This window comes from Rhineura floridana, chromosome 10, assembly GCF_030035675.1.
Source record: "Rhineura floridana isolate rRhiFlo1 chromosome 10, rRhiFlo1.hap2, whole genome shotgun sequence".
NCBI lineage: Eukaryota > Metazoa > Chordata > Lepidosauria > Squamata > Rhineuridae > Rhineura > Rhineura floridana.
This window is the reverse complement of record NC_084489.1, coordinates 15,807,404-15,827,452: the sequence shown is the minus strand read 5'-3', so window position 1 is coordinate 15,827,452 and position 20,049 is coordinate 15,807,404. Positions and strand designations below refer to the sequence as shown.

The window sequence follows — 20,049 nt, the reverse complement described above, 5'->3', positions numbered from 1 at the left end:
AAAATACCAGGGAATTTTACATTCTATAAAACACAATTAATAGAACATCCTCTTTAGTATCAAAATAAACATTGCACATAAATATCAGCTACAAAAATCCAAAGAAAATTCATAACAAACACAGCAAACAACTAAACAAAACATCCTCTAGACATCCAGAAGTAAAATTACAAAGAAAAATCAAAAGTAAAAAACAACATGGTGGACAATTGGGCAAAAAAGCATCATTTGTTTGGGCAGAAGAAGCACTCTGCAGTTTTCTTATAATATGAATATTCATGATTAAATGAATAATTTTTATGTGCAAAAATATTTTAACATTTTGTTAATGTTTGTATAGAAGCCCATTTTCAATATTGACAGATTTGTTTACTCTGGCTGTCTATGAATCTACAAAATTTGTTGCCACTGTAAGTAAAATAATCACAGATACTTGTCCTGTTGTATTAAGTCAATCGTGTTCTGTATATTCACTAACAGGCACAAAAAATCCTTGCAGTTTATACCTATAGCCAACAGATATTTCTATCAAACTTTAAAAAGCAAGGAAATTGGGAAGCTATAGTGAATGCACCATGGGAGCAGAAGACCTGACCTCCTCTCTGAGATATTGGACTGCCCTACAAATTGGTCAAAATGCAAACACCATTTGGGTTGGTCTTTCACAGTCCAATCCACTTCCTGTGTAGCTTGGAAGAATTTGGTAACATGTGCCTCTGAGCCTATGGTGAGTGGTGGCAACACCTGCAATCAAGACTATTTCTCCAAAGATGGAGAATTACATTTTTTTGTATGTTTGTTGGTGTTGTTCTTGCTTTATTTCTTTCCTGCTACTACTGTTTCTACAGAGGATCTAAGCTAGAACATTTATTTCTCTCAATATGCGTCCTAGAAATCTGTCAAATTTCCATTAATCTCAAGGCCTTTTTATTGGTCAATGTCACATGATGATGAAGACAGCCTTCTGTGTTTCACACTGGAGGTTATGTTCTATTTCTATTTTGGGTGCATTAACAGTTGAATCTGACACTGCAGTTTGATGTAAAATCAGACTGATTACAATATGTTGCTACTTCAGCAATGACTCTAGCTATTCGAAAAAACAAACTTGGACTGCCCAAGATGCATGTTTTAAGCCTGCTATGCTTAAACGACTCTACTTAAGGAAAGGTGGGCATAGTCAATTAAAAACATAGAGCACACCTTGCTAGAATATATTTCACCTCCCACTGTTTTATCATGTGCAAACTGGGACACTCCTCATGTCCACTGGAGATTATTCTGCAGAATAGTCAGGGCCATTACTCCACAATTGTTTTTGGAATTTTTTTAGTAAACTATGCAAGGTGTTGCTGTACTTCACATATTCACAGAAACAGAAGCAAAAGAAAATGATTTACTATAGGAAACATCACTAAAATTACAAAGTAAACAAACATATTTAAAGTGACTATCTGAACTATATCAACTGTCTTAATGTTGTTGCTTTCTCCGTGCTAAAACAAGAGCACCACATGTCTCATTCTGTTATTTAGGCGGATTGCAGGTGTTGCCACCACTCACCATATGCTCAGAGGCACGTTACCAAATTCTTCCAAGCTACACAGCAAGTGGATCCAAATTGTGTTTGCATTCTGACAAATTTGTAGGGCAGTACAATATCTCAAAGAGGAGGTCAGGTCTCGAAATGGGATCCTGTGCAAGTTTGCTGAGAATGGATTAATCATTTGCATGCTTATAGAGTTCAATGGGATTTTCTCTTCTGCAATCATGCTTAGGACACATGAAACTGACCACAGAGAAGGGGAAAGGAAGGAGAAAGAGTAGGGGTAGGGGAGAAGGAAGGGCAGAGGGAGGGAGCGGAGGAAGAAGGAGGCAAGGGGAGGAGGTTTTTATTATTTGCATGTTTATGCACAAGAGACAGTTGCTATTTTTTTTTCCTTTTGAAATTCATCATTTTCTATCACATGGAAGGAAGTCAGCAAGACTGTGGAGGTTCAATGCTTAGGTCAAGCACAACAGCAAAGAACGAAAGGGCCCAATCATACTAAACAATCACCTACATTCCTCAGTGTTTGACAGAATTTTACTTAGGAAAATCATACTATATATGCTGGTCAGTCTATGTGCAGAAAGGCACAATCCCTTTCCTATTTATGTACCATCCTATTGTTTTACAGGCTGAAATCAACAGCTCTTATTTGCACAGGCTACAAATCCTAGATTACTTACCACTGATCACAAAGTGAGGGGAAAGACCATAGCTCAGTTAACAGAGAACATACTTGGCATTCAGAAGGTCCTAGGTTTAATCCCAGGCATCTCCAGGTAGGGTTGGGAAAGACGCCCGCTCAAGACACTAGAGTGTTGTTGCCTGTGTAAAGCTAGACGGACCAGTTACTTGACTAGGCACAAGGCAGCTTCGTAAACTTAGCCCACTGAAAGCATCATTGAGACCACCTTTCCACATCCAAGATGATGACCATGCCATTACTTATTCTGCAAGTTTTTCTCCCCTTCTTTTCAATCCACCTAAACAAGATCAGATGCTAGTTAGGGCACTGTTATTTTGGAACAATGGATCATGTAAAAAGTAATCTGTAGACTGATGTACAACAACTTCTTTTTCCTCAGATATCCATGTGTCTCCCTCAACAAATCTCCAGCACCCTCCTACTCAATCCATTATGTGTGAATTGTCATGCCTTGCATAGCTCTTTAGGGAACAAAGAAAGGAATGTGTAGGTATATTTAAAGTGCAACTACCTCATTTGAAAAAAATTATAGGAAAGTGAAAAACAGTGGTAACTCCAGCAACAAAAGCAAGACAGAAAGCAAATATGCAGGCTTGTAGCTAGAAATTTGCAGGGGGAGGTGATCTTACTTCAGTGCAAAATAGCAACAACAAAAAATACAAAGTCTAATTGTTTTAACTTAATGATAATAAAATGACAATTTAAAACAATTTCGAACCATTGTTAATCATCTCAACCTTTGCACACTGACCAGAAACAATGGGGTGAGAAACAGTCTTGTTTTGTTCTTATGTCTCTGCACAAAAAAATGATCAGACACAAATTTTCTGATATAAAAGCTGAAAATTCAAGGAAAAGGCCTCTAAGTTTGGGGTCCAGGGGTCAAGCCTCAAAGCTTTCCCCCACCCCAGCTACAATTCTGGTCAACTGAAGCTCCTTTCTACATACCCAAAAGTGGATCATTCCCAAGATTCTGATAGATTTGTGAACCCTAGTCCACAAAAGGTTGTGTCATAATGTTGGCTTGTGTGCGTTGTTGTGTGAAACAGCATACATTACGTTGGAGTTAAGTTGAGCAAGAAACTTCTTCAGAGCATGTTAAGAGTCTTTATTGAAAGACATTAAGGCCAGAGGCTTAAGAGTAAATACATGTAGAGATTCTTCAGTCACCCCCCTTCTGGTACATCTCTCTCCATAGATAAACCACAAAAGACAGCCTCTCAGCTCAGAGGCATAATTCAGAAGACGACAACACATGGACTCTGTTACAACTTTCCCAGCTGTTATCTCCCGTTACCATGACAACCTGTCTGACCTTCAAGTCTGCTCTCTCAGGCCAGACATGGCAGATAAGACTGCTTCTCAAAACACATGCTTGTAACTTTCCAGACCTGATGAAAACATCCTTAGGCAGTACAGCCTAATGCCAACACATAAGACATTTATTCTTTGTTGTTAACTGAACTACTTCAAGAGAAAAGCGAAGAAAGAGACCAACAAGGAAAAAAAGAAAAATATCTAGAAGGAAAGAAAGGTGGGAGAGAAAAGCATTCTGCATCTTTTCACATAATTAGCATGATGACTGCAATCATTATCTTACTTAACGTACTAACATAAATAAGGGACTATCTTGTTTTCTCTAGTTTGTATCAGGAAAGTCAGTGCACACATTTTAATTGTAAAATCTCTTCTTTCTTGCTTCTTCCTTTTGCTACTAGCTACTAATCCCCTGGAAACTAACAGAGGCAGAACTTGGAAGATTACTTTTAAAAAGTTATAAATTACAATTACTGTTACATGGCCCCAAAAAGTAATGAATTACCATTACAATTGCTCTGAAAGTAACTGATTACTTTACCTTTACTCAAAAGTAATTGCTACAATTACACTTAAGTTGCTTTTTTAAAAAAATGGAGTGCCTACAAGGTGCCTAAAACAACATTAAAAATAAGCACACATAGACAGAGGGCAGTAGAATAAATGTTTTTATCCATAAGATTAACAGAATGGAATAACAATCTCACCCCCCCACCCAGCAATGGTGATACCCCAACACACACATTCTTTTTCACTCGAAATCAAGTTTTACACTTGAAATGCTGCCAACGTGGTGCCCTCCAGATGTTGTAGGACTACAATTTCCATCATTCCTGTTAACTGGTTATGTCGTCTGAGACTGATGGGAGTTGTAGTCCAGCAACATCTGGAGGGCACTAAATTGATGACCCAATTAGATTAACACAACTCCCTCACCACCTATTTCAAACATGTCTAGAAAAGTATTCTCTTAAATTCTGACAGTGCGTTCCTTTCAGAAGTAAAAATTGATCTGCAATCCCATATATCTATTTAACTCAATGAGGCTTAATTTGGAGTAGACATGTATAGGACTGGGCTCCACCAGAATACATTTCAGGGCCTATACTTTATTAATGCTGTACCAACTACAACTACCAACTGCTACTTATATACATATATCGTCTCAGCCAAAGCTACCTCACAGGGTTGTTCCAAAGATAACTGGGGGAGGCAATGGTCATGGCATGCACAAATCAAAAGTTATGAGACAGACATGAAAAGCACACACACAAAGCCTTGACAAACAGCAAAAAAAATAGTTCAAGCATCAGCATTTTCACATTTTAATTTTTTACTCATCATTGATTATGTTTATTTACTGCCTTGGGCAAGTCCCTAACTCTCAGCCTAACCTACCTTACATGGCTGTTGTGAATATACAAAAGGCAGAATTAAAATGGCTACAAAAGGAAAGTAAGGCTGCAATCCAATACATGTCTACTCAAAAGTAAGCTCTATTGGGTTCAATGGGACTTATTCCCAGGCAAGTATGTACTGGAGCACACACACTCACCTGGGAATAAGTCCCATTAAACCCAAAGGAACTTATTTCTGAGCAGACATGTACTGGATTGCAGGTATTACAGGCATCAAATTTTACTTGGCTTAACCAGATTGATGCATCTTTGTACTATAAAGTGTCATATTTTTCTCTCCCCCCCCCGCAAATTAGTACAGCTTCAAGGCTTCAACCAGTCCTTATTTTTCCTAATTAATGCAATCCTATACCAAATTTGATTTATCTGGGAGTAAGCGCCATTAAACATAAAGAGCCTTAGACTTGTATATGTTGTACTGAACTACCATGATTTTTAATCGGTGCCTGTTTGGGATTTTTTAATTTGCACAAAGAACTTCCAGGGAATACCTTCCTCAGGCAATGAAGATGCATCCTGCTGTTAGGAAGAAGGGAAGGGCAAGAAAGAAAACTGGAAGCAGCAGTTCTTAGGACCCTGGCTGTTTGCTGCTGCAACTTTTGCCTGCCCCTCGCTAGCCCAGAAGCCACAGCTGTGAGGAGGCTTTTAACTCTGCTCCTTGATCTCTCAGCAGCCCTGCTACTTCTGGGCAGCCAGCTAGCTAGCAATAGTGGTCTCTCATCTCTCCCCACTGGTAAGAGAGGGGAGGCAGAGGCCACTGCTTAGAGTTTTGCATGCTAAACCACATGCAACCCCGTCCCACACACACATTCTCAGCCAGCAAGCATAGTCTCTCTCATTCAACCACCTCCTGGACCCTGCCCTGGGGTGCAAAAAAGTTAAAACTGCAAATGCAGCAAAGTAGCCACGAAGGGCTACTCCCTCGCACCAAGTACAAACACAGTATTAATACACACAAACAAGTCATCATCTCTCACCTCCATCGTTCTTCATGTCCATTCTGCTGCTGCCTCCTTGCACTCCAGCTCCTTTCCCCCTCCACTCCATTCTTCTCCACCACCTTCTATTTTTTTTAGCCATTTTGTTCTCCCCTCCACACCATCTCACTCTCCACCTCCTCAACACCCATAGAGTATGAGGGAAGAGCAAGGCTGTGCAGAAGCACATGATTTGTATCCACGAATCAGAGGAGCAGAATGTTTCCCCTGCTCCCCATCCCAAGTAATGCCTAAGAGTAATGCTGGAAACATTACAATTACAGCCCAAAAGTAATGAAATTACTCCTCATTCTATTACAATCAAAATGTAAAGAAATTACCCACTTGTTCCTTTAAAAAGTAATAAATTACAAGCAGTTTGTTTTTCCTAATGAATTACTTCCAAGCTCTGAACAGAGGTATGGCATCTTTTGTCCGGTAAACATTTCTTCTTGGCTCCCAATACACTCTATTTGTACCAGTTTACCTGCTTCCCGTTTTCTTTGTTGTTGCATGTTTTAAAAATAATCTATTCAACATTTTTCCATACACAAAACATAATCAAAGACTGCAGTTAAATCAGACAAACATATCCAACTTAAAAACATCATTTACAACTAATAGTTGTGCAACATGGGAGGGGGAGGAGAAAGAGAAGCTTCCTGCTTTTGGGGGGTGTAAGCATTATTTTTTATATCAGGATTACAACTAATACATTCAGGAAAATCGCTTTTTTCACACACTGAATTTGCAAAAGTAAAGTGAGATCACAGTTAAAGCTTGCACAGTTTGTTAGATACACACTTGAAAATATGCAAGAGCCTACTGAACCACAGTCCTTCCTCTACCCCATGGAAATAACTTGTTCCATTTCTGGTTTTCCTCTATCCATAGTTTGCCTTGATGCTGGACAGGGTATCTTTCCAAAGTCTGGTTTGGAGTTTGATTTGGAGATTAACACAAAATACAGGTTGCCAAATTCAGCCATTATGGCAGGCTATTTAGAGCAAACCCAGAAATGGATGAGGAAACAAGTTCATGGCTTGTTCTAAGTGCTCCAACCTATGATCTGGAGGATCAGAACATAAAGTTTGAATTCAGCCATAAGGGTCATGTAATGTCATGACCTGGCATTACATGAGTTGAGTGATCAAACCTTGGGCTCAAGCACTTTCCTTCTCCTCCTCCTCTCCCCAAAGACTCAGTTTTAGTTACTTGCTTTCTGGTTTGTTGCAGGCCTTTGTGAGTCTTGCTTTTCAACCAGCATGCTGAGTACTGAGTAAAACATCTTATTTTAAGGACATATACCTCTTGATCATAAGAACCTCATAAGAGACACTGTACAAATAGCATCACTGTGCAACTGCATCACATCTCTCTCTTGTGGAGAGGAACTCACCACTTACAAATTAGCACTACTTAGATTTTGATAGGATATCCAAATTGTCCTTCTTATCAATAATTACATTTCTTGTACAGACTGAACTGAAAGAGGATAGCTTGCTAAGCACTAAGGAAGGTGCAAGAAGCCCCACAATCTAGGAGATGCTTTTCTACCAAGGGAACATTTTTTATCCTTATCTCATAGCTCTGGACCCAAGAGCAAAAATATTCACACAATACAAAAAATGTTATATTAAAAGGAACACCAATAACTGTTCAAACTGTTTTTCATAGTTATATCTACCAAACCTTCAAAGAATGAAAATGTTACACATTTCTTTTGAAGTATTCAATGGGAATCCAAGACTCATCTAGAGAAACCACTCACTACACTAATACCATCTATACAGTTTGATTCCATAATGTTCATGCATCTATTTATAGTATTTGAAACATGCGACACTCCTTACTTCACAACAAGCTTAGTACATATATATCATACACTCAAGTTGCTGAGGGGAAACCAGCAGCTTGCTATTTAGCTGGGAGCCCAGATTTGGTTCCATTACAGTGAGGAGTTAAGAGCCAAGAGAGATTCCTGACTTTTAGTAGGCTACGGCAGAAATAAAAAGACAAGGTTTTACACAGCTGGACAAGGACAGAAGATCCAGACAGAAATTCTGCAGGCTAAGGCTGCTAGCTCTGAGATGGCACAGAGAAGCCACCTTCACTCAAGCCTTCCCCATTGGTTCCCCAAGTATTTCTCTCAGTCATTCAGCATGTAATACCAAGGCAACTTAAAAGTGAAAGCCAAAACATTCATTCATTTATTATTGTACAGTCACAGACCTGGTATACAATATAAAATTAAAATAAACAATGTCAATCAGGATACAGAAATAAAAACAAAAATGGGGGCACCAACCTAGACTTATGGGACTTGGTTTTTACGTATAAGTTGGGCTGCGTGGAGGAATTTGGCCACCCCAATAGTTAAAAGCTTGTCTGTGCCTGAAAGGAGAAGTTTCAGCTTCTCGGCTGTTGAACTTCCCGGCAGTTTCTCAACCATAGGGTTTAAGAACCTGGTACGTTCATTAGAATAAAATGGGCAAATAAAAAAAAATGAAACACAGATTCGATGTCCTTCTGACGGCAGGGGCAGAATCGGTTATCGTAGGGTACCCCGCGATAGCGGCCGTCAAGAAAGGCAGATGCTAGGCAATTAAATCTGGCCCTAGTAAAAACCAATCTATAGCATGGGAAATCTAAAAACTCCAAGTAGTGAGCTGGGAAAGGGGAATGAAACTTTAGGCCTAAATGAAGTGGAGAACATATTTTGGTGGCATTTGCTACATCTCGTTGGAGGTCAATGTCCTTTATGCGATTAACAATGATCCTTTTGGCTGAACAGTAGTCAAATAAGGCTAAGAAGTCCGAAGAAAGACCGAGAGAGGATAATTTATGCTGAATGGCTTTAGCCCATGAACTGACGAAACAGTCTTTCTGAATGGCATTGAGATAGCCAAAGGAGGGGGTTGCTTGAGCCACCTTGAACCAAAAACATAAAGTTCGAGTCCAAGAAAGGCAGTCTAAGGATGGAAGACCAACTTCCAGCCGTAGTACTGCATTTGTAACACAACGGGGGACTCCAAAAATTAGGCGAAGAAAGCTGGAGAGAACAGCTTCGATTTTGGGGCCGAAGTCCTTTATCCAAATTGGGGCACCATAGAGAAGTTGTGCAGCAATTTTGGCAAGAAAGACTCTGGTGGCAGCAGGAATGTATTGCCCGCCTTTGAGGGGAAAAAAAGGAAGAGAGCCTTAGACATGGTCTTAGCGGAAGCCACAGCTGTACGGATATGGAATGACCATGATAGAGAGGAGTGGAAAGCCAAAACAAAAAACTTACGCTTCTCCTAAAGGCAGATATGCATGAGTGAAAAAAATACATAACTTGGGGAACACCTTCAAAAAGCCTGCTGTTTGCTTGTCTCTCAAGTGACTACAACACATTTATTTTATGCAAAGACTGCAAACATGGCCAAAAAATGTCTGTAGAAATCTATATCTATTTCATCTGAGTTGTCTAATTCTTTTTCTCATTCAAAGCTCTTGAATTTTAGAGCAGCCACACTTTTAAAAAAGGATTATTTTCAGTAGAATTGAAACAAGAAGATATACTTATTTTTTTCCTATAAAAGAAACAACTGGAATTTTGAAAGGTTTGGATTTTCCTATCCACCAGATGAACCACACCTGTCTACAATTTATTAGACTTTTCTTCTTTCTTTTTAATGAACAAAATGGATAGCAGCATACACAGAACCAGATTCAATTTTCCTTCCAAGAAGTTCTTAAGAAATGTTTACTTTGTTCAAAGTGTCTTTAACATGCACCCCAATAATCACAAGCTACTATAACATCATGTATACTATGACAACAGTTCAAAACAACTTTTTAAAGGTGTTTTTTGTAGAATACATGAAAACAGTGCCCTAGTTCATACATCACATTAAAAACATAGTTTGTTTTTAACTATGATGTGAATACACAGCAAGCTCATCCACACTGCTGAAACGTTTTCACTCTGCTCCGCTCTCACCTCTGGGCTCTGGTTTGTTTCTCTCCAAACCACATGCAGTACGCGAAGAACAAACCATGGTTATCACTCAAGTACAAACCACAAGGCCAGGTTTGGACATCAGAACAAGGCAGTCTCTGGCTTGTTAAAAGTGCATTGCCAACAACTTCCCCTTAACCAAATGGGCCACACTGGTGCTAGCCCCCCCCATCATGTGCTTGTGCGAGTATGAATGATATTAGCAATGTGTACCGCTATCCTGTTAAAACAAAAAATAAAATAAAAAGTAATTTCATTACTGTCTTCAGACTTCTTTCTCTACAAGATCCACCCACCTTCAGGGCAGTGGTTGATCACCCACTGGACCTGGCAACAAACAGATACAACAGGAGCAGGGGAGCAGCAGAGCAAGAACTTCTGACCCACATGTACTAGCACACTGTGCATTCACATTAAAAGTATAGTTTTTAACTACGGTTTAATATGACATGCAAATTGTCCCATGTGCCCTTGACTCAGATTGACACTAGAAGAGGTTTTTAATGAGCACAGCATGACTCTACTTTGAATGAAAAACTAACTGAAAATCTGTGAAGCAATATTTGTCTTTTTCTCCAGTCACAATCATTCCACCTTCCATAACAAGAGCCTATTGCAGGATTCTCTAATTAAATATTCTTTTCCAAATATTAAGTTTTGAAAAGGAAGATACAGAAAGTAACTCATTAGGAAGCACAAAACTGAACACAGCCAACGTTATTTAAATCCATCCTAAAAATGCTCCCAGCTGGAGATGGCATGAAAAAGGACTCTGAATTCTATTGCTGAAGAACTACCCATGTGCTGTATCCCACACTAAAGAACTACATCTACTATTCTGCACAGAGATGAACACTTAGGTCCTGCTTCTGCATTTGTGTTAGTAATAATAATAATAATAAAATTTTATTTGTTAGTCGCCTATCTGTCCGAATTAACGGACACTCTAGGCGACTTACAACAACATAATGAAATACAATAACAATCCAAAACATAATTTCAGTTAATCCAACATCAAGAAACATCAATTAATACATCAGCAAGCTAATCCACCCCAAGATTCCCATAGGCCTGCCTGAATAGCCAGGTCTTAAGAGCTCGGCGAAAACCCATCAGGGAGGAGGCATGTCGAAGATCATAAGGGAGAGAATTCCAGAGGGTGGGGGGCACAACCGAGAACGCCCTCTCCCTGGTCCGCACCAGCCTAGCTGTTTTGACCGGTGGGACTGCAAGGAGGTCCTGTGTGGCAGATCTTGTAAGGCGGCCTAATTGGTGATACTGGAGGCGGTCCTTCAGATAAACTGGGCCGAAACCGTATAGGGTTTTAAAGGTCAACACCAACACCTTGAATTGGGCCCGGTACACCACAGGCAGCCAGTGTAGGTCTACCAACACCGGGGTGATGTGATCCCGGTGACGGCTACGCTTTATCAAGCGTGCCGCCGCATTCTGCATCAGCTGCAATTTCCGGACCGTTTTCAAGGGTAACCCCACGTAGAGCGCATTACAGTAGTCTAAGTGAGAGAAGACCAGGGCCTGTATCACTTGTGGGAGCAGATGCATAGGAAGGTAGGGCCGCAGCCTCTGTATCAGATGTAATTGATACCAAGCTGTCCAGCTCACTGCCGAAACCTGAGCCTCCATGGACAGCTGGGAGTCAAGAATGACCCCTAGGCTGCGGACCTGGTCCTTAAGGGGTAATCTCACCCCATTAAGCACCAAGTGAATGTCTCCCAACCTTCTCTTGTCACCCACGAGCAATACCTCGGTCTTGTCGGGGTTTAGTTTCAGCCTGTTAGAAGTTGTCCCTGCTGCAATCCGAACACTGTAGCAACTTTGCAACCAACAGCCCTGCCACCAAAGCAATGGCTTTCAGGAGACAACCGTCTCATGGGAAATAAATTCTAGAACAGGACAGGACCATGAAGGAAATGGATTCCTGCTTCTTCCAGCCTGAACAGAGATGGGTTGAATATCCCCAAGTAAAGGGCCGTTATTGATCCAAGTTGAATTGGTTGGGTAACTGCCCCATTATCCCATCCTTATTGGGGTGTGGAAGCGTACCAGCTTTGTTCCAATGAAGTTTCCAGTAAAGGGCTTTAGGAGGGGTGTCAGAAATAGAAGAACAGCAAGCTAATACAAGTGCTGGATTAATCCACAGATCCTCGCACTTGGCAGCAGACCAATATCTCAGCATGCTAGTCTGTGTGTACCAGACGGCTGATATCAAGATGGGAGGGGGGCCCGTTGAGTTTGAAAAATACTGCCCCAGGGGGGCAGTTATATTATCCTGCACCTACAGCATGGAAGGAGAACACCAGAGAGGGTGGTGAAACAGTTGCCTGAAAAATAGAGCCCCCACAGTCTACTAATGCATTATGTATTTTATGAAGCAGGAGGATATATAAATGTAGACACTAACATTTAGGCACCAACTAATTAGCATTAAGCAACTGTAGAAGTTGTAATCATGATTCACCAAGTCTGGCATTCTTTTGCAAAAATCTCAACAGGTGGCCCACCACACATTGGCCTTTAATTCCCCAGTGGACCACACACAGTCTGTCTTCTGCCTACCCTTACTTACTCCCATAATCTTGACAACTACTACACCTGATCACCTAGCCACCAGTAGAAGGAAGTGGGGGCAACAGACCTACATGCTCTCAGGAATCAGAGAGCACTGGAAGGGCTCTTTTGTTCCTTTTATCCCAGGAAACTAGATGCCCCAAGACCAAATAGAGGAACTCACAAAACTCTCTCCAACCCACCCTGCTGCAAATGAAAAGAAAGACATTGAGCTCACATCACTGGGGTGACTAAATTAGGCTCCCTCTGCACAATATTACGAGTCACTGTTTAAGCCTTTGCAAAATAACCTTAACGATGTTCGCTTCTATGATTTAAAACAATGTATCGTTACTACTAGCAATACTATTACTACTACTGTACTGTTCTTCGTGGGCAAGAAACAGAGAAATGACAAAATGCCAGAGTGCCGACTTGCCGCGATTTGATCTATTGTCGGAACTCCTGCAGAAAAAAAGGAGTCTGCAACGGTTATGTCAGAGATGGAGAACAAGTCGCTACTTAGACCGCCTTTTCAGACCAAGATTCTTCCAAGGACTATGAAGCTAGGAAACCCAGAAGAGGCTTAAATCCTCTTAACCTTTTCATAACAAATCTTCCCCCCTTTCCCGAAGTCGAGCAATCCGGAAAATGCAGTGGCTAATCCCGTGTTAGGATCCTGTTGAAAACTGCCCCGCCCCGAAGTTAACCATCCGAAGCAAAGAGATTTACGCGACAGCACATAAAAGAGAGGCGCGAGGGGGTGGGTGGTAAAGAGAAATATCATCTGTAGGCGGGCGGGGATTTACTCCAGCACGTTTTCTCCCGGCACGTTTTTGTCTCCCCTTGCAAATGTTTATGAGTACAGAACGACAAAAACTCCCGGGAATGGCGTGCAAAATCCACGCAGCCGATATGGGGGGGGGGGGGAGAGACTCGAAAGCGGACCGTGAAGGTCCCGGAGAGAAAGGGATCAGCTACCCGGCCAGGAGATGTGACGACTTAAGGGGGGCGGGAAGTTTCCACGGCGCGAGGGACCACTCACCGGGATGGCTGGAGGAGGGGCAGCCGCAGGAGCCTCCCAGGCCCGCTGCGGGGTGCAAGGGGAGCGGCGGGGCAGCGGCAGGCATGGCTCTGCCCGGTTCCCTCTTCGCCTTCCTTCTGTCTCCTCACGCTCTGGCGACGGCGACAGACTGAAGAGACGGCAAAGCAACGCCTCCTCCGCCGAGAGGGCTGGTCCGCTCCCTGGAGCGCCCGGAGGAGGGAGGTGGCACCACACCCCGCAAGCCGCCGCGCCCAGCGTAAACTCCGCCGTCTCTTGGCCCTAAGGCTGCCTGCTGCTGCTGCGTCTTTCCCGCCACTTTCGACTCAAACTTTATTTCCCACCCAAGCCCATCCAGTCTCCCCTAGACGCAGGAATTTATTCCCAGCTGGGCATGGCCTGAAGGCACAAACTGGGATCCCTTTGCTAATCCGAAACGGGTGCGGGTCTCCATGGGAGATCGCGGAACAGGCAATAATTCAACAGGGAGAGCTTTTCCCCCAATGCGTGGCCAGGAAAAGCTGTAATTCTGAACTTGTTGCATATCTGTCCACCGCGCCTCTGTGAAAGACACACACAAGAAAAAAAAATAGCGACTAAAAAAATAGTACTAGAACTAATAGATGCATGGGGGAAGGGAGGCGAGTCAGGATATTAATGTAATAAATGATAAATAAATATATTTGAGCAGCAGAGTCGCTCCAGTTGTGCTCTTACACTCTGTGTCATTAACAGCTGTGTGGAAATTCAACAGGTGTACTCGGACTGTCAAAAAGCTTTGGACAAGATACCTCGCCAAAGTCTCCTGAGTAAGCCTAGCAGTCACGGAATAAGAGAAGAGATCCTCTTGTAGATCAGGAATAGGGTTGCCAGGTTCCTGGCCTGAGACTGATCCTGTACCTTTAGTAGAAGAGAAAATTCAGCCAAGTGCCTGTGTTCTTGCAACATTGTAATGAGAAAAACCACAAGGTGGAATTCTACCCCCTGCACAATTTTTAAAGATACAGAAGACCTCTTGATTGCCAGGCCCAGCCTCCAAGAGTTCTTCTGTATCTTTAAAAGTTGTGCAGGGGGAAGGGAGAATTCTGGAATACCTGCACTTGGCTGAATTTCTCTTCTAAAGATACAGGATCAGTCTCAGGCCAGGAATCTGGCAACTCTAATCAGGAACTGGTTAAGCGGCAGGAAGCAGAGAGTAGGAATAAATGGACAGTTCTGTTGAAATAGGCAAACTTGCATGTTCACTTTAAGGGATATTTGGGAAAATATCCCATGTACCTGTTTACCATGATGTAACTTCCTAATGGTTGGGGTTAGTTACCTAGGTTCCTCCTCCTTTGTCCTGGAGATTCCTGCATATTCTCCATTACTGAGTTTTTTACCTCTGGGAGAGGCCGCATGGCAGATGCTCTCCTCTGAGAGCATCACTATTAAAGACTAAGATGGACTAAGACTTCTACTTTTTCTTTCATCTAAGCTAGAGCCTGTTTCTGAACATATGATAGGTCATGAGTAAATATTCTTTATCTTTTACCTAAGAAGATTGTGTCTGTTATTTGTGCCTAGGGAAAGGTGCGGACTGGTTTTATCTCACTCTGCTGCTTGCAATTTTATATCTCTGCTAAGAAATAGGACCACGAAACTTAGTTCCTATTTCATTTTATATTTTTAAAATACCAAATAAATTCTTCCAGTGGAGGGATGTAGAAAGTGGAGTCCCCCATGCAGCGGTATTGGGACATGTGCTTTTTAACTTGTTCATAAATGATCTAGAGTTAGGAGCAAGCAGTAAAGTGGCCAGGTTTGCTGGTGATACTAACAGAGCAATCCAATCACTGGGCAGCTGGTGAGGGGACACAGCTCCATGTAGGCCACAATGGGATTTTGAAGGTGGATCAGGACCTGGTGGAGGGATCTGAACACAGGAAAGATCTCACATAAGTCCCAGCCACAGCCACGCCTTCAGAATACCCCATTTTTGGACCTTCCACTGGGTTCTGCCAGGCCACCATATGCCAGGCTGGTTGTCCCCGGCGAACTCCTGGCAGGACCAGGAGGCTCCTAGCAGAGCCACATCTCTGCCACAGAGGGCTGCTGCCAACAGAGTCTGGCACAGCTGGGAGCCTTCTGGTGCTGCCAGAGATCCACAACATCCAACTCAACCTAGCTCAGTGGAAGGATGACTTGGAATGCGCCCTTAATTGCTCAAGGTTGTTAAAACAAACAAAAAAATGAAGAGCTCCAAAAGGACCTCTCCAAACTGAGTGAATAGGCAGTAAAATGACAAATGCAATTTAATGTGAGCAAGTTATGCATGTTGGGGCAAAAAAATCTTAGTTTCACATATATGTTCATGACCCTGGGGTCATAGTGGATAGCTTGATATAGATGTTGACCCACTGTGTGACTGCTGTGAAAAAAAAGTCAAATTCCATGCTAGGGATCCTTAGGAAAGGTACTGAAAAAAAAACCTGCCAATGTCATAATGCTATTATATAAATCTATTGTGCAGCCACATTTGAAATACTATGTACAGTTCTGGTTGCCTCACCTCAAAAAGGATATTGTAGGGCTGGAGAAGGTTCAGAAAAGGGCAACCAAAATTATTAAGGGGATAGAGCAGCCTTTCCCAACCAGTGTGCCTCCAGATGTTGTTGGACCACAACTCCCATCAGCCTCAGTCAGCATTGCCAATGGTCAGGAGAGATGGGAATTGTGGTCCAACAACATCTGGAGGCACACTGGTTGGGAAAGGCTGGGATAGAGTGATTCCCCTATGAGGAAAGGGTGCAGCACTTGGGGCTTTTAAGTTTAGAGAAAAGGCAATTAAGAGGTGACATGATAGAAGTGTATGAATGTATGAATGGCATGGAGAAAGTGAATACAGAAAAAATTATCTCCCTCTCTCATAACACTAGAACTTGTGTACATCCATGAAGCTGAATGCTGGAAGATTCAGGACAGATAAAGTACTTCTTTATCCAGTGCATAGTTAAACCACGGAATTCACTCCCATAAGAGGCACTGATGGGCACCAACTTGGATGGCTTTAAAAGAGAATTAGAAAATTCATGGAGGCTGAGGCTATCAATGGCTACCAGCCATGATGGCTTTGCTCTGCCTCCATAGTCAGAGTTGCTGGAATTCACAGAGGGGTAGAGTGCTCTGGTGTTCAAGTCCTGCTTGCAGGCTTCCCATAAGCATCTGGTTGGCCGCTGTGTGAACAGGATGCTGGACTAGATAGACCACTGGCCTGATCCAGCAGGCTGTTCTTATGTTTTTAGATCTGAAGCATAGCCTTTCCCAACAAGGCAATGGTTGGTAAAGACTTCACCTGTTCAGTTCTTGCCTGTTATACAGTTGTTCCCTTTCATGGGAATAACAACATGGCAACCCTGTATTTTATTATATATTTTACATCTCCTTGGGACATATGTGCAAGGTATTATTATCATAATCATCAACAACAACAATAATAAATATCACTGTTTAGCTGCACATTCCATCTTCCAGCATTTCCACCTGTAGCACTCAAGTGCTAAACAATTATGTGACAGACAAATATTTATTTAAAACATTTCTCTGCTGTCCTTCACGAGCAGACTCCGGGGCAGTGAACACAAAGCAGCTAATGAAGTAATTAAAACTTAATGCAATAAAACACTAGAATTAACAAACATAATAAAAGACAGCAGGTAAAAATTACAAAGCTGACGGAAGGATTACAAACTGAAAATGCCTAGGTAAATAAAAACATTGTAACCTGGTGCTGAAATAAGTGAAAAGTAGGTGGCAAGTGTACCACAGCCCAGATGCCACCACTGAAAAAGCCCTCTCCTTTGTGATTACATAATGCATGTCTGATAAGGAAAGCATTTGGAGAAGGGCTTTAGTGGAATATCTTCAGACATGGGACAGGTAGGTCCACCTCCCCACTATGGTGCAGCTTCCTCACCATTAAGATGCTGTAATGGGACAACTTTGCCTGCCTGTCACGTTAACATAAGAGCATAAGAAGAATCTGCTGGATCAGGCCAATGGTCCATCTAGTCCAGCATCTTGTTCTCACAGTGGCCAACCAGTTGCCCATGGGAAACCTGCAAGTAGGGCCTGAGTGCAAGAGCACTCTCCCGTCATGCGGTTTCCAGCAACTGGTATTAGGAAGCATCCCACCTCCAACTGTGAAGTTAGAGCTTACCTATCATGGCTAGTAACTGCTGATAGCCTTATCTTCCATGAATTTGTTTAATCCTCTTTTGAAGCCATCCATATAGTGCCAACATAAAACACATAGGACAGAGGGAAGACCCAGTACTTGCTCTCCTTCCTTGGCCTCTTTTAGTTCAGTAGCTGCTCTGAGATTTTGAAACCGGACTGATAGAAGGCCTCGCACCATATAAATCCTATTATAATGAAGAGTTAATTAACAAAACAAATATTTCTCAGGTGAAATTTAGTTGCTTGCATTTGACCTATAGCCTAACATTTCATGGCTGGCTCTAACACTATGTAGAGTAAGTCTCAGGTCTCTGGTGTTGGGTGTCATGAAAGAGTATAACATTGTTAGTTGTTTAATCACTCTTACTGTGTTTTGACTGCTAGGGAGGTGTACAGGTGTTGGTGGTGTTTTCTGTCTCAAATGTGAACATAATTTGACTGACTTTGAGTACTAGACACCTTGACTTGCAGGGGTGATTTGCTGTTCCGCCTCAAGAAGCAGCAAAATGGCTTGGCCCAGTCTTGGTGATGAAAGGACCTTAAAGCAGAGAATTAATGACGCTTTATCTAACGGAAGGTCTATGAAAGTGTATAGGAAGAGTAAGAGACGATGACAAGGGAAGGAGTGTTCATTCCCTTTCTATTGTCTATCAACCCAGTTCTTGCCTCACTTAGGTCTCACCCCCCTGTCTGCAGTCTCCATCCATGAGTGGGGAACACTGCCAAACAGAGCTAGAGTAAAGTAGGGTTCCATAGATAACAGATGCATGAACTGGTCCTGGGTACAGTCTCCTTCTTTGCTCTACCGACACATGTTCCAGTTTCTGGGTCCAAAACTCTTCTTCGCTTTCATAATTTTAGATAGAGAAACATTTGGGGGGGGGGAGTGTTTTCAATTGCTACATTTACAATCTTTAACATATTTTTAGTCTGGGCATTTTCCAGAAGCACTGTAAGACTCGTCTAACTTTTTGTGATCAGAGACTGGGTAGTAATGATGGTCAAGCTGTAACATTTTTTAAAGTTAATGTATGATTTACCCAGCAGTTAATTAGAACTTAAATACATAGAAAAGTACATTAATACCCTCTTTCATGCTGTTATTAAGAGACAGCCCCAAGACATTTTGAGAATGAAGTAAGAAATCCCAATTTTATTTAATTTACATGTATTTATACACCACTAGACAACCTTAACAGGGTTTCCAGAGAAGCTAAATGGCACCACCAGCAATGGTAAATAGTTTAAACCATTTCTGTTTGATACTCCCAAAAATCCACTTCCTGAGGCAGGCTATCTCCCCTGCCTAACTGCAAGGCTGGCCCTGATGTTGTTTGACCTAAATAGTTGCTATAGCAATAACCTGAGTCTGTTTCTCTGTGCAGCTTTTCATGGTCACTTTGTTACTCTCATTTCCTTCCAAGGATGACTAATGATAGCACTTTTACTCCCCCGTTCTGTGCTACACTGTCAAGCAATGAGTGTTGCATTACAAAGCAATGTTGGCTTGTGATGTCCCACTCATTAAGTACAAGCGGAATGAAAGTACCCAATACATTTATTGGTTTGTATCAGCACTATCTCATAGGGGGAGCAGTAATTTAATCTCCCCTTAAGACAGGGATGAGGAACTTGTAGCCTCCAGATAATGTTAGATTACAACTCCCATCATCCCTGGCCATTGCCTAGGCTAGCCTGGGCTGATGGAACAACATCTGGACAATCACAAGTTTTCCACCCCTGCCCTGGGATCACCATGAAAAGTTAGGAGGATTCAGACAGATGTCACAGGATAGGACATACCCTTTGTTGACCCTGTTACTAAGCCATATCTTAGGTACTGAAGAGGCTCATCCAAGATGATCAAACTGTGACAACAGAACCAAAACTGATGAGCTGCACAAATAGGTCTATGCTCTGGAAATATGCTCTGAAAAAGGGAGAGCTCTCTAACTTCTGCTCCATTCCATTTTGATCTTGCCTATTGTAAGCAGCTATTCGGAAATGGGGGGGTAATTTACAGAGATCAAACCTCCAGACTCAGCAAGGACCAAATGTTTTTGTTTGATTTGTACAAAATATACTACAGCGGTTTGCGTATGCAAGATACTACTTCAAAGCTAGCCTAATTATTTTCTGCAACTCCTGGGAACTACCATCTGTCCTGCTAATCAGCAGACACCTGACACATAATGCAGTATAAAAATAAGAGTGGTTGTTCTGTCCATAATATTAGCTTTAGTAGCAAAACCAG

At 42.0% G+C, this 20,049-nt stretch overlaps 1 protein-coding gene across 2 annotated transcripts in view; it reads right to left on the bottom strand.

Annotated features, from left to right (window-relative positions):
* The window catches only part of DCLK3 (doublecortin like kinase 3), a 49,997-nt gene extending 36,058 nt beyond the window's left edge, over nt 1–13,939 (bottom strand). The window contains exon 1 of one of the 2 annotated variants that reach the window (XM_061587062.1): nt 13,581–13,939. In XM_061587062.1, the coding sequence (XP_061443046.1) occupies nt 13,581–13,665 (85 nt within the window). In that variant the 5' untranslated portion in view covers nt 13,666–13,939. Of the gene's footprint in view, nt 1–5,967; nt 6,054–13,580 lie in introns of those variants that run through there. The other variant, XM_061587061.1, reaches the window with a different exon arrangement.
* Nucleotides 13,940–20,049: the final 6,110 nt, after the last annotated feature.